Genomic DNA, 14,726 nt, shown 5'->3' with positions numbered 1-14,726 from the left:
GTATGTAGTGGTATCTAATTGTTGTTTTAATTTGCATTTCCCTGATGACATATGATGTGGAGCATCTTTTTATATTTGCTATTTATAAGTTATTTAAATCTTGTTTGGTGAGGTGTCTGTAAAGATCTTTGACCCATTTTTTAATTAAGTTGTTTGTTTTCTTACTGTTGAGTTTCAAGAGTTCTTTTATATATTTTGGGTAACGGTCCTTATCAGATATATCTTTTGCAGATATTTTCTCCCAGTCTGTGGCTTGTTTTCTCATTCTCTTGATGTTGATTTTTGTAGAGCAGAAATTTTTATCTTTACTGAACTCCAGTTTACCATGGATTATGTATATAAAAAGTCATTGTCAAACCCAAAATCATCTAGGTTTCCTCCAGTGTTATCTCCTAGGAGTTTTGTAGTTTTGGTTTACGTTTAGGTGTGTGATCCTTTTTTTTTTTTTTGCGGTACTCGGGCCTCTCATTGTTGTGGCCTCTCCCGTTGCGGAGCAACAGGCTCCGGACGCGCAGGCTCAGCGGCCATGGCTCACGGGCGCAGCTGCTCCGCGGCATGTGGGATCTTCCTGGACCGGGGCACAAACCCGTGTCCCCTGCATCGGCAGGCGGACTCTCAACCACTGCGCCACCAGGGAAGCCCCTGTATGATCCATTTTAAGTAAATTTTTGTGGAGGGTGTAAGTTCTGTATATCTAGATTCATTTTTTTGCATGTGGATGTCTAGCTGTTCCAGCACTATTTGTTGAAAAGACTATCTTTGCTTCATTTGTTGCCTTTGCTCCTCCATCAGAGATCGCTTGACTGTATATATGAAGGTCTCTTTCCGGACTCTGTTCTATTGATCTATTCTCTCACCAATACCGTGCTGTCTTTGTTACTATAGTTTCATAGTAAGTTGGTAACATCAGTTCTCCAACTTTATTCTGCTTCAGTATTGTGTTGACTATTCTGGGTCTTTTGCCTCTCTGAATCAGTTTGTCAGTATCCACAAATAAGTTGCCAAGATTTTTATTGGGATTGCATTGAGTCTATAAATCAAGTTGGGAAGAACTGACATCTTGACTCTATTTAGTCTTCCTATCCATGAACGTGGAATATCTCTCCATTTTTCTAGTTCTACTTCAGTTTTGTTGATCAGAGTTTCATAGTTTTCCTCATATAGATCTCATATGATTTGTACCTAAGTTTCATATTGTGGGATGCTAATGTAAATGGTATTGTGTTTTTAATATCAAATTCCATTTGTTCATTCCTGATATTTCGGTAAGCAATTCACTTGTGTATCAACCTTGTATCCTGCAACTCTGCTGTAACTGCTTATTAGTTCCTGAGCTTTTTGGTTGATTTTTTCAGATCATCTACAGTCATTTCATGTGCGAATACAGACATTTTTATTTCTTCCTTCCTAATCTATATCTTTTATTTCCTGTTGTTGTCCTAATGCATTAGCTTGAAATTACAGTACGATGTTGCAAAAGCAATGGTGAGATGGGACATCCTTGCTGTGTTCCTGGTCTTAGCAGGAAATCTTTGATTTTTTTTCACCATTAAGTATGATGTTAACCATTTGATTTTTGTAGATATTCTTTATCAAGTTGAAGTTCCCCTCTATTCTTAGTTTACTAGGAGGTTTTATCATGAATGGTTGTTTGATTTTGTCAAATGCTTTTTTGGATCTGTTGATACGATTGTATGATTTTTCTTTTTTAGTTTATATATCAATGAAATGATTATGTTAGATGATTGAACGTTGAACCAGCCTTTCATACCACTTGGTGGTTGTGATTTTGTGATTTATAATGAGAAATGCATATTTGGTCTTCATCCCTGTTTCTGGCACCGAGCTCATAAAACCCTTAGAATTTCCTAAGTGATGAGAGTGATAAATGTGTCTTTTGTTATGTTTTTGGGGTGAGTTTTGGAAAGCACCTAAGGATGGGGGCTGGGTGCCGGAAGAACCAACCATATGATTAGAGAGTTGGAACTTTTCATTCCCATCCAGGGAAGGGAGAGGAGAGAGGCTGGAGGTTGAATCAATCACCAGCGGTCAGTTGTTCAGTCAATCACGCCTATATAATTATGCCTCCATAAAACCCCAAAAGGATGAGGTTCATAGGGCTTCTAGGTTGGGGAACCAGAATGCTTCCACATGCCACCCTGCAGGGCCCAAACTCCGTGGGGACAGAGGCTCCTTTGTTCAGGATCTCACCATATGTATCCCTTCATCTGGCTGCTGATTCATATCCTTTAATATCTTTTGCAATAAACTGATAATTTAGTGAGTTAAATGAGTTTCCTGAGTTGAGCTGCTCTCACAAATTAATTGAATCCAAGAAGGAGGGGTCATGGGAACCTCTGATTTATAGCCAGTCAGTCAGAAGTACAGTTAACAACCTGGACTTCTGACTGGTGTCTGAGGTCCCTGCTACCAAATTAATCAAACCGAAGGAAGGAGTTGTGAGACCTTCGAGTCTGTAGCCTGTTGGTCAGAAGCACAGGTAACAATCTGGGCTTATAATTGGCATCTGAAGTGGAGGGCAGTCTTGTGGCACTGAGCCCTTAACCTGCGAGATCTGATGTTACCTCCAAGTAGATAGCATCAGAATTGAGTTGAATTGTAGGGCACCCAGCTGGTGTCAGGAGCATTGCTTGGTGGTGGGGGAACCCACATCCCCCACATTGGAATTGGGTCCAGAACCAATCATGGTGTATAATTCTTCTCATACATTGTTGGATTCGATTTGCCAATATTTTCATGAGGATTTTTACATCTGTGTTCATGAGATATTTATCTGTAGTTTTCTTGTAATGTCTTGGTTTGTGTTTAAAGCAATGCTGGCCTCATAGAATGAGTAAGAAAATATTCCCTCTGTTTCTATTTTTTGAAAGAAATTATAGAGAACTTGTATATTTTCTTCCTTAAATTTTTTTAAATTGAATATTTGTGGCATATAACATTGTATAAATGTCCTTAAACATTTGATAGAATTCACCAGTGATCCCACCTGTGCTTAGTGCTCTCAGTTTTGGAAGGTTTAATTATTGATTCAGTTTCTTTAATAGATACAGGGCTATTCAGATTGTCCGTTTCTTATGTTAGTTTTGGCAGATTGCATCTTTCAAGGAGTTGGACCATTTCATCTAGGTTATTACATTTTGGGGCATAGAGTTATTTATAGTATCCCTTGATTGTCCTTTTAATGTCCATGAATCTGTAGTGATATCCCCTTTCATTTCTGATATTTGTAATTTGTGTCTTCTCTTTTTCTTAGTTAGACTGGCTAGAAGTTTATAAATTTTATTGATCTTTTCATAGAACCAGCTTTTGGTTTTGTTGATGTTCTCCATTGATTTCCTATTTTCTATTTCGTTGATTTCTGCTCTTTCATTATTTCTTGCGTTTACTGTAGATTTAAATTACTCTGATTTTTCTAGCTTCCTAAGGTGGAAGCTTAGATGATTGATTTTAGGTCTTTCTTCTTTTCTAATAAATGCATTCAGTGCTGTAAACTCCACACGGTATAGAATTCTAGGTTTTGGGGATTCTTCTCTCAACACCTTAAATATTTCACTTGACTCTCTTCTTGCGTGCATGATGTCTGAGAAGTTGGATATAATTCTTACATTGCTCCTCTATAAGTAAGGTCTTTTTCCTTCTGGCTTATTGTGGGATTTTTTTCTTTATCTTTGATTTTCTGTAGTTTAAAAATGATAATGGCTAGGTATAGTTCTTTTAGCATTAATCCTGCTTGGTGTTTTCTGAGCTTCTTGTGGTTTCTGTGAATCTGTGCTTTGGTGTCTGACATTAATTTGGGGAAATTTTCGGTCATTATTGTTTAAATATTTCTTCTGTTCTTTCCTCTCTTTCCTCTCCTTCTGGAATTCCCATTACATATATGTTACACCTTTTGTAGTTGTCCTGCAGTTCTCAGATATTCTGTTATGTTTTTTTAAGTCTTTGTTCTCTTTGCTTTTCAGTTTTGGAGGCTTCTATTGAGATATCTCAAGCCAGAGATTCTTTCCTTCAGTCATGTCTAGTCTACTAATAATTCCATCAAAGGCTTTCTCCATTTCTGTTAGGTTATTTTTTATCTGTAGCTTTCTTTTTAGTTATTTGTTAGAATTTCCATCTCTCTCCTTATATTGCCCATCTGTTTTTGCATGTTGTCTACTTTATCTTTTAGAGCCCTTAGCACCACAGTCACAGTTGTTTTACATTCTTGGTCTAATCATTCCAACATCTCTTCCATATCTGAGTCTAGTTCTGTTGCTTGCCCCTTCTCTTCAAACTCTTTTTTACTTTTTAGTATGTCTTGTAATTTTTTCTTGATAGCCAGACACAATATACTGGGTAAGAACTGCCCTTAGTAACGTGGTAGAGTGTGAGGGGAAGGGAAGTGTCCTGTGATTAGGTCTCAGTCTTAGTGAACCTGTGTCTCTGGACTGTGAGCTTCATACTTGATTCTCAACTGATTCCTCAGTAAGTTGTATTTTTCTGTATATATGTGTTGTTCTCTCCAATTTGGTGGGGAGTGATTTGCTGTATAACCTCACTTCTCTGATGAATCTAAGTGCTGTTGAGTTTTCAGTCTGGTTAGCTTTTTACTTGTTAGAATGCAGTGGTGACTTCCAGCTTCTTTCATGATGGACTGGAAACTGGGAGTTGTGTGACTTTTTTTTTTTTTTTATTCCTCAAACAATTGATACAAATCTAGAACTGGCAAATTTTGCTATAATTGGGTTTTAATTTCTAATTAAAATTTTTTTTCCATTTTCAGTTATAAATTTTTTACAGTTCACAGTGTAATTACTCTTTGATCCAAGTATTTTGGGTAGCTAAAACGTTCAAAGTATGTAAGATACAAATGAACTCAAATCATAATCACAATAAATGCAAATTCAAAAGACATTTACTACAGTGGACCCTTGAACAGCATGGATTTGAACTGTGTGGGTCCGCTTATAGGAGGAATTTTTTCACTTAATATGTACTGCACAATCTGTGGTTGGTTGAATCCGGCAATGCCAAACCTCAGATACAGAGGGCTGACCATGAAGTTACACGCAGATTTTTGACTGGAGGGTCAGGCCTCTAATCCCCACATTGTTCAAGGGTCAACTTATAGTATATTGATCTGAGGCTTCTAGTTTTTTAATCCTACCTTTTTTGGTTAATCAAGTTTCCCTAATATCATTTTTCCCCCTCTGCTGGCTTGAAAGTATGCTATTTTTTCTTTTTTCATTGTTACCCTCTACTTTTTTTTTTTAAACTTTGATTACTTAAGTTTAAAATCAATAATACTGGTTTTCTTTCACTGGAACTTAAAATACCTTACTTTGATCTTCCTCACATCTTCCTTTCATTTTATTTCTCTTTCTTCTTTTTTAACACCCAACAGTTACTAATATTTTTCTCCATCATTCAGTGATCACCTAGAATTACCAGGATGTTTATGGATTTCTTTTTTCTCTATCGCTTCTTGCCTCTTACTCTTTCCTTTTGATTCAGTTTTCTTTCACGTATATCTTTTGGATATGTTTCCAGAAATGGTGAATAAGAGATAAAAGTTTCTCATCTTTTGTTCATTTGAAACTTTTTTCATTGGCCTTCATTTTTGAATAACTATTCTAGCCGAGTATAAAATCCTGGGTGGCAGTTATTTCTGTTTTCACATTGAAGGCATTACTCCTGACTTCAGATATCTGTTGTAGATGGGAAAGCAGTGCTCAATCTAATTGTCATTTCATGATACAGAATCTTATGTTTTTTTAATCCTGTATTCAGGGGTAGATTATCCTTCTGTTTAGGGGTGATTTAGCTTTATCATGGTTGGGATTCAAGTGTGCTATTTCAGTTGAAAGATTTGTATCTTCAGTTCTGGAAAATGCTCAACAATATCTTGTTAGGTAGTTCTATTTCCAAATTCTCACTTTCACCTCCTGGAACTCTTATTAACATCATTGAACCTTATCATTTCTGCTCTTCTTGTCTCTTCTCTGTCATATCTTCCAAGTCTTTTTACCTTACATATAGTTGATATTTTCGTCTTTATTTTGTAGTTTATTATATCCTTTTCAGCTGTAGTATTCTCTGCTTAACTTTTCCATTGGGTTGTTACTAATTTTGTTCTTTACTTGTAAAAACATATCTTTCAAAATCAGCCTTTTTTTTTTAGTACTATCTTTATTCTTTTATTATGGTGTCTAGTAGTCTTTTAAATAATTTAAAATATTTTACTGATTGCTTTATTATTTTTAGTTTTGAGTGCTGATTAATCTGCCTTTGTGGTTCTCCCTCATAATGGTTTATTTACTGTGCTTTGTAATTTTGATCCAGATACCCTGTTCAAGGGGGTTAGATTTTGCTGTTGATGTTGTGGTTGCTGTTTTGTTTTGTTTTTTAAAATTGCTTTAGGTTATGAAAGCCTCTCTCCAGAAGGGGTTCATATTTCCTTCTGTTGGGGGCCATAGGAGTTCATTGAGTCTGGCCCAATTTTTATATATCTTCCTGCTTGGGGATCTTACACCATGAGATAGTGTAAGTTCATACCCTGTTTCTGTGTGTGGCACAGGAGGCCTGGTGATTCAATTCTTCTTGGATTATTTTCCCACACTGTTGTCTGTTAGACTGCTTTTAAGTACTAGGCTTTGCACAGAGTGTTCAGTTCCAGCTTTCCAACTCCATGTTGGCTGTTGCACATCTCCTGGGCTTTCAAACCCTTGTTCCTAAAGCCTATTATCTGCTGTTTTCCTGGACTGCTTTGCTTTAGCTTAGATATCTCTTTATTTCTGGCACATGAGGATTCTCACTGTTGCTGCCTTAGGTTGGGCCCTGCCTGGTCACTCTGCTTCTAGTTTGATTATCCTCTTAGTTGTATTTGTAATTTAGGCACTAATATTCTTTGTAAGACAGAAAAGCATAAACTCTTTAGGTCAGTGTGTTGCACCCCTTTGCCGTCTGACCTGGTTTTCCTTCATTTCCCCACCTACCTGTGTATTAGCTTACCTTGAGTTCTCCAAAGCATGTTGTTCCACCACTTTGTGCCCTGCACATACTACTTTCCAGACAGTCTTTGCCACAGTAGTATTTTGTCTGGCTAAAATTCACTCAACTATTACATCCTCCTTTAAGTGTTCCTGACCTGGTTTCATGTAAATTATCTTCCTCTTTGTTTCTATTATAGCAAGTACAAGGTCTGTCCTAGTGTTTTATCACATGGTTTTGTATATGACAATTTGCTGGACTTGAGGGGAGGCATCATTTTCTTTTGTCTTTTTAGATACAGTCATTGATACATAGTAGCACTAAGTAGTCCTTTGTTAAGTATTTGTGTTGTATCATTACTTGTGCAGACACCTGTATGTGAGTTTGTTTTGTTTTAATCATTAGGATTGAATTGGGCAAAATTAAGGGTATCATTTTTCAATATAATGCTGCACTATTGCATGCTCACATGGCAGTTTTTCTTTTTTTCCCCCTCCAGGGCTATTGTGTTTGTTGTGGATAGTGCAGCCTTCCAGCGAGAGGTGAAAGATGTGGCAGAGTTTCTGTATCAAGTCCTCCTTGACAGTATTGGTCTGAAGAACACACCGTCATTCTTAATCGCTTGCAATAAGCAAGGTACTATCATGTTTTCTGGTAATAATAGTTGAGATTTTTCTGCGATTGCTACTAAGAATTAATACAGTTATCTACAATTGTTATTACTGAGGATGAGAGGTGATTGGTAATGAACTATAAATTAAGGATTTTAAATCTTAAAATTTATTTATACTCCAGCATTTTCATTAGTCTCCCTTACCAGGCTGTTCTAAGGAGCGACAAAGGAGTGATTGTTATCATTTATTCTTTGATACAGTGTTTTATTTTTAATCGTAAATCATTTTAATTTACCAAGTTAAGTTCATCAGATCGACAATATGTCGTATCAGATACACAGTTGAGGAAGGACAGGATGGAGTCTCTCCTTTTAAACAAGTTTGCCATCTAGCACATTTCATCAAGGAGAGTTTGCAACCTTGTAAGAATGAAAAACATTTTAGTCTCAGCCAGTAAAACTAGGCTTCAGTTTTATTACCTTTAAAATCAGATTAGGAGTGATGTCAGCATCATGAGGTGTGAGACACCTTCTTTGTCTCTCCCCTTCATTCTACAACTAGTAAAACATCCAAAACTCAACAAAGGTTCCTCTGCCCAACACACTAGAATGCTGGAGAGATCCACAAGTCTACTTCTGAAGGTGGGTGGACTGGAACACATGGAGGAGGTAGAACTGGGGGAACAGTGGACGAATGTCTACAATCTTAGCCTCTGGCCACAGTGGCTGAGCCTGAAGCCCCGGAGAACCCTATAGCAACAGGGAAGACAGCACACATGGCTCCAGCCTCCTGGCTGCAGTAGCTCCTTTGGCCACAGGGACCCGCAGCAGCAGTGGTGGTGGGGCCTGTGACCCCAATCCCCTGGCTCATGGCAGTGCTGTATGCAAACCCGACAACCCCAGATGTGGCGAAGGTGTCCGTGACTCTGTCTCCTTCACTTTTCCCCACACCCCCCCCCCAACTGCTCAAGCAGTGACAGTGAGGGTACCAGTGACACATCTGGCAGAGGTAGTAGAGGGTGGAAAGTGCCAATTCTCAAATATGGTCAGAGGCAGCTCAGGTAAGAAAAGCCAAAAACCTGTGCTATAGCAAGAAAAAGAAAGGAAAGGTCTCTATTTTCCAACTTGTTGAACTGTAAGAATCAAGGAGAAAAAAAAAGCTTTACCTACATAAGAAAGGTATTTGCTACTTCAAATGCACTGGCAGAGGAACAGTTTGTCAAGTACCATGTAAAACCACAGTACACAGTGTAACGAAAAGAAAATGACAGTTCTCCAGCAGCCAAACTTAAGTCATGGAAGATTGTAATCTAACTGATAGAGAATTCAAAATAGCTGTTATGAAGAAACTAAACAAGCTACAAGAGAACTCAGGAGGGCAGTTCAGTGAGCTCAGGAATAAAATTAATGAACAGAAGAAATACTTTACCAAAGATATTAAAAGTCTAAAAGAGAACCAAACAGAAGTTCTGGAGCTGAAGATGTCAATAAATGAGATGAAGAATGCATTAGAAAGCACTGGAAATAGAGCAGACCATATGGAAGAGAGAATTAGTGAGCTTGAATATAGAGATCTAGAAATGATTCAAGTAGGAGTGGCAAGAGAACTAAGATTTTTTTAAAAATAAGATTTTATGAGAACTATCCAACTTCATTATCCTTCATAAAGATAATGGTTATCCCAGAGGAAGAAGAGAGGGAGAAGAGAGCAGAGAGTTTATTTAAAGAAATAATAGCTGAGAATTTCACAAAGCTGGGGAAGGAACTGGATATACAAGTCCATAAAGCTAAGAGGACATTTAATTATCTCAATGCTAAAAGGTGTTCTCCAGGACACATTATGTTAAAATTGTCAAAATTCAATGATAAAGAATTTTAAAGGCATCTGGAGGAAAAAAGACAGTAGCCTACAAAGGAACCCCTATTAATCTATCAGCGGATTTCTCAGCAGAAACTGTATAGGCCAGGAGAGGATGGGATAGCCTGCTCAAAATATTATAAGACAAAACCTCTGCCAAGAATTCTTCCAACAAACTTATCCTTGAGATACAAAGGAGAAATAAAGACTTTCCCAGACAAAAGCTGAGGGAGTTCATTACCAGTAGACCTGCCTTACAAGAAGTGTTGGAAGGAGCTCTCCTACCTGAAACAAAGAGGCAAAAGTACGCAAAACTTTGAGTAAGGTGATAAATAGATAGAATCAGAAAATTGCAACTTTACATCAGAATAGGTTGTTAATTATAAAGGTTAAAGGGGAAAAAGCAGTAAAAATAATTATAGCTATTGCAGTTTGGTAATGAACTCACAATATAAAAAGGGATAATTTGAGATGACAAAAATGTAAAAGGGGAAGAGGAAAAGAACAGAACCCATATAATGGCAAATGAAGATAAGATCCTATCAGTGGAAAAAGGACTGTTTTATCTATGAGATGTCTTATACAAACCTGATGGTAACCACAAAATGTAAGTCTAGAGCAGAGACATGAAACTAGGAGGAAACTAGTAAACCACCAACTAATATGTCAGGCAGAAACAATGGAGATATAGAGCAAACAAAAGATATAGAGGAAACAAAAGATGAAATGGCGGTACTAGTCGTCATTTGTCAATAATCACCCTAAATATAAGTGGATTGAATTCACCAATCAAAAGACACAGAGTGGCTGGATGTATTAAAAAACAAGACCAGCTATATCCTGTCTCCCAGAGACTCATCTCAGCTCTAAAGACAAACATAGGCTCAAAGTGAAGGGATGGAAAATGATACTCCAAGCAGATGGCAGCCAAAAGAAAGCAGGTTTAGCCATCTCAGATCAGATCAAATAGACTTCAAGCCAAAGAAGAGAACAAGATGGACTTATATAATGATAAAGGGGACAATCCATCAAGAAGATGTAACATTTATGAATATATAAACATCTAACATAGGAGCACTAAAACATGAAAGGAATTATTAACAGATCTAAATGAAGAAATTGACAACAATAATGGTAGGGGAGTTTAACATCCCACTTACATCAATGAATTGATTATCTAGACAGAACGTTAACAAGGAACCATTGGCCTTAAATGAAGTATTACATCAGGTGGAATATATACACACACACACACACACACACACACACACACACACATACATACATACATATATATATACATGTATATAAATAAAACATTCCATCCCAAAGCAGCAGAATACACATTCTTCTCAAGTGCACATGGAACATTCTCAAGGATAGACCATATGCTGGGACACAAAACAAGTTTCAATAAACTTAAGATTGAAATCATATCAAGCATCTTTTCCTACCACAAAGATTTGAAACTAGAAATCAACTACAAGAGGAAAGCTGAACAAATCACAAATATGTGGAGACTAAACAACATGCTACTGAACAAACTATTAGGTCAATGAGGAGGAAAGGAGGAAATAAAAATCCCTGAAGATAAATGAAAATATGTCATACCAGATCAATAGGTTGCATCAAAAGCAGTACAAGTTTATAGCAATACTTGCCTACCTCAAGAAACAAGAAAAATCTCCACAGTCCTTACACCTAAAGGAACTAGAAAAAGAACAAATTAAGCCCAAAGTCAGTAGAAGGAAGGAAATACTAAAAGCCAGCAGAAATAAATGAAATAGAGACTAAAAAGATAGTAGAAACTAAGAGCTTGTTCTTTGAAAAGATAAACAAAATTGACAAGAGAGGCGGCTCATATAAATAAAATCAGAAACGAAAGAGGAGAAATTACAACAGATCCCACAGAAATACAAAGGGTTATAAGAGAATACTGTGAATAACTACACCAACAAATTGGACAGCCTAGAAGAAATACATACATTCTTAACAAACAACCTTCCAAGACTGAATCTTGAAGAAATAGAAAATCTGAATAGACTGATAACTAGGAAGGAGATTAAAGCAGTAATCAAAAGCCTTCCAAAAAAACCAAAAGTCCAGGACCAGAGAGCTTCACTGGTAAATTCTACCAAATGTTCAAAGAAGATTTAATACCCATTCTTCTTAAACTATTCCACTTATGATAAAGACAATAAAATGGGTATAGAAAAAATGTACCTCTACATAATAAAGGCTATGCATGTCAAACCCACAGCTGACATCATACTCAACTGTGAAAAACTGAAAGCTATCCCTCTAAGATCAGGAACAAGACAAGGATGCCCACTCTTGCCACTCTCATTCAACATAGCTAAAGACTCCACCAAAAACCTATTAGAAATAATAAATGAATACAGTAAAGTTGCAGGGTGCAAAAGCAATATACAAAAATCTGTCGTGTTTCTGTACACCAACAACAAACAAGCAGAAAGAGAAATTAAGAAAACAGTCCCATTTAAAATTGCAGCAAAAACAATAAAATACCCAGGAATAAATTTAACCAAGGATGGGAATTCCCTGGTGGTCCAGTGGTTAGGACTGCACACTTTCACTGCTGAGGGTGCAGGTTCAATCCCTGGTCAGGGAACTAAGATCCCACAATACAGTAAAAACTATAAAACATTGTTGAGAGAAATAGAAGACACAAAGAAATGGCAAGATATTTCATGCTCATAGACTGTAAGAATTAACATTGTTAAAATGTCTATTTTACTTAAAGCAATCTGCAGATTCATTGCAGCAATCCCTGTCAAAATCCTAATGACATTTTTTTGTAGAAATGGAACAAAAATTCCTTACATTTGTATGGAACCATGAAAAACTGTGAATAGCCGAAGCAATTCTGAGAAAAAGGAACAAAGCTGGAGGTATCACATGCCCTGATTTCAAAATATTACTACAAAGCTATAGTAATCAAAACAGCATGGTATTTGGCAGAAAAACAGACATACAGGTCAATGGAACAGAATTGAGAGCCCAGAAATAAACATATGGACAATTAATTTACAACAAAGGCACAAAGAACATACAATGGAGAAAGAACAGTCTCTTCAGTAAATGGTGTTGGGAAAACTGTACAGCCACATGCAAAAGAATGAAAGTAGACTATTATACCATACACAAAAATTAACTGAAAAGTGTATTAAAGACTTGAAGACCTGAAACCATAAAACTCCTAGAAGAAAACAGGGAGTTCGGACTTTGACATGGGATTTAGCAATATGTTTTTGGATCTGTCTCCTCAGGCAAGGCAAACAAAAACAAAAACAGGTGGTACTATATCAAACTAAAAAGCTCTGCACAGCAAAGGAAACCATCAACAAAATGAAAAGACATCCTACTGACTGGGAGGAGATATTGTCAAATCATATTATCTGATAAGGGGTTAATATCCAAAAAATATAAAGAACCCATACAACTCAACAACAACAAAAAACCTGATTTAAAAATGGGCAGATAACCTGAATAGATGTTTTTCCAGAAAAGATATACAAATGGTCATTGGGCACATAATGAAGATGTTCATCACTAGTGAAGATGAACATCATTAACTATTAGGGAAATGCAAATCAAAGCCACAATTAGACATTACCTCACACCTGTTAGAGTGACTGTTGTCAAACAGAGAAGAAATAACATGTGTGGGCGAGGATGTGGAGAAAATGGAACCCTTGTGCACTGTTGATGGGAATGTAAATGCAGCCACTGTGGGAAACAGTATGGATAGTCCTCAAAAAATTAAGAATAGAGCTACCATGGGATCCAGCTATTCCACTTCTGGATATTTATCCAAAGATAATGGAAACACTAACTCAGAAAGATATTTGCACCTACTACTGTATGGTGATGGATGGAAACTAAATTTTTGATAGTAAGCACGGTGTAGTGTATACACAAATTGAATCATAATGTTGTACACATGAAACATGTTATAAACCAATGTTACCTCAATAATGAAATAATCTCTCTTTTCTAAAAATAAGATAGACTAGTTGATCTTTAGTCCTCTTTCAGACCTAATCTCATTCTATGAAAAGCTTAATGCATTTCTCAAAGGTGAGTTAGTAGTAACCCTAACAATGACTTATCGTGAATCAGTCTTAGGGTCATTACCTGACCTCTTTATTTCTTCTATATTTATTTGGCTTCTGCTGGTGCCAAACCAGTGCTTTTTTATTACTAAAGTGCACTTAATGCTGTAACATACCATCTTAGTATCAGCTGGAAATGTTCTTGGTTTAGTTTTATATGACAGGCAGGGTATTTCTACTGGAATGAAGGGTCTTGTTAAAATCACAAAGCTGGTAGCTTCTCTTCTTGTTACATTGGCTGGACTTATGTATACAACATATGTGTTGATTTCAAATGTCTGTAAGATGTAGAAAACTTCTGTGAAAGAGCTTCTCAATTTTAGGGTCACCAGCTTAATTGTAAGCATAATTGTAATATAAATATTTGTGCAAATATAAAGCTTACTTTGATAATGGAATACTAGTGATAAAAAGCTCTTTAAGCGGGCTTCCCTGGTGGCGCAGTGGATAAGAATCTGCCTGCCAATGCAGGGGACACAGGTTTGATCCCTGGTTCAGGAAGATCCCACATGCCACAGAGCAACAAAGCCCATGTGCCACAACTACTGAGCCTGTGCTCTAGAGCTTGCGAGCCACAACTACTGAGCCTCTGTGCCACAACTACTGAAGCCCGCAGCCTAGAGCCCGTGCTCTGCAACAAGAGAAGCCACCGCAATTAGAAGCCCACACCCTGCAACAAAGAGTAGCCCCCACTCGCCGCAGCTAGAGAAAGCCCGTGTGCAGCAACAAAAACCCAACACAGCCAAAAATAAATAAAATAAGAATAAAAATAAATTTTTAAAAAAAAGCTCTTTAAAAAAATGGTGGGGTTGGTGGGAGGGATAAATTGAGAGTTTGGGATTGACATATACTTATTACTATATTTAAAATAGATAACCAACAAGGACCTACTGTATAGCACAGGGAACTCTGCTCAATATTCTGTAATAACCTAAATGGGAAAAGAATTTGAAAAAGAATAAGATATATGTATATGTGTAACTGGATCACTTTGCTGTACACCTGAAACTAACACAACATTGTAAGTCAACTATAATCCAATGTAATATAAAAATTTTTTTAAATGGTGGGGCAAAGAAACTTACTGGTTTAAATAGGAATTTTCCATATGTGCAAGAAGTCTTGGGAAAAG

The 14,726-nt window shown here is 36.9% G+C and overlaps 1 protein-coding gene across 1 annotated transcript in view; it reads left to right on the top strand.

Moving 5' to 3' along the window:
* SRPRB (SRP receptor subunit beta) overlaps positions 1-14,726 on the top strand; it is a 38,635-nt gene that overhangs the window by 6,712 nt on the left and 17,197 nt on the right. The window contains exon 5 of the mRNA XM_082839674.1: positions 7,487-7,623. Within this exon, the coding sequence (XP_082695800.1) occupies positions 7,487-7,623 (137 nt within the window). The remainder of the gene's footprint in view (positions 1-7,486; positions 7,624-14,726) is intronic.

Source organism: Leucopleurus acutus (assembly GCF_964270905.1).
Source record: "Leucopleurus acutus genome assembly, chromosome: 5".
NCBI lineage: Eukaryota > Metazoa > Chordata > Mammalia > Artiodactyla > Delphinidae > Leucopleurus > Leucopleurus acutus.
This window is presented reverse-complemented; position numbering and strand designations above follow the sequence as displayed.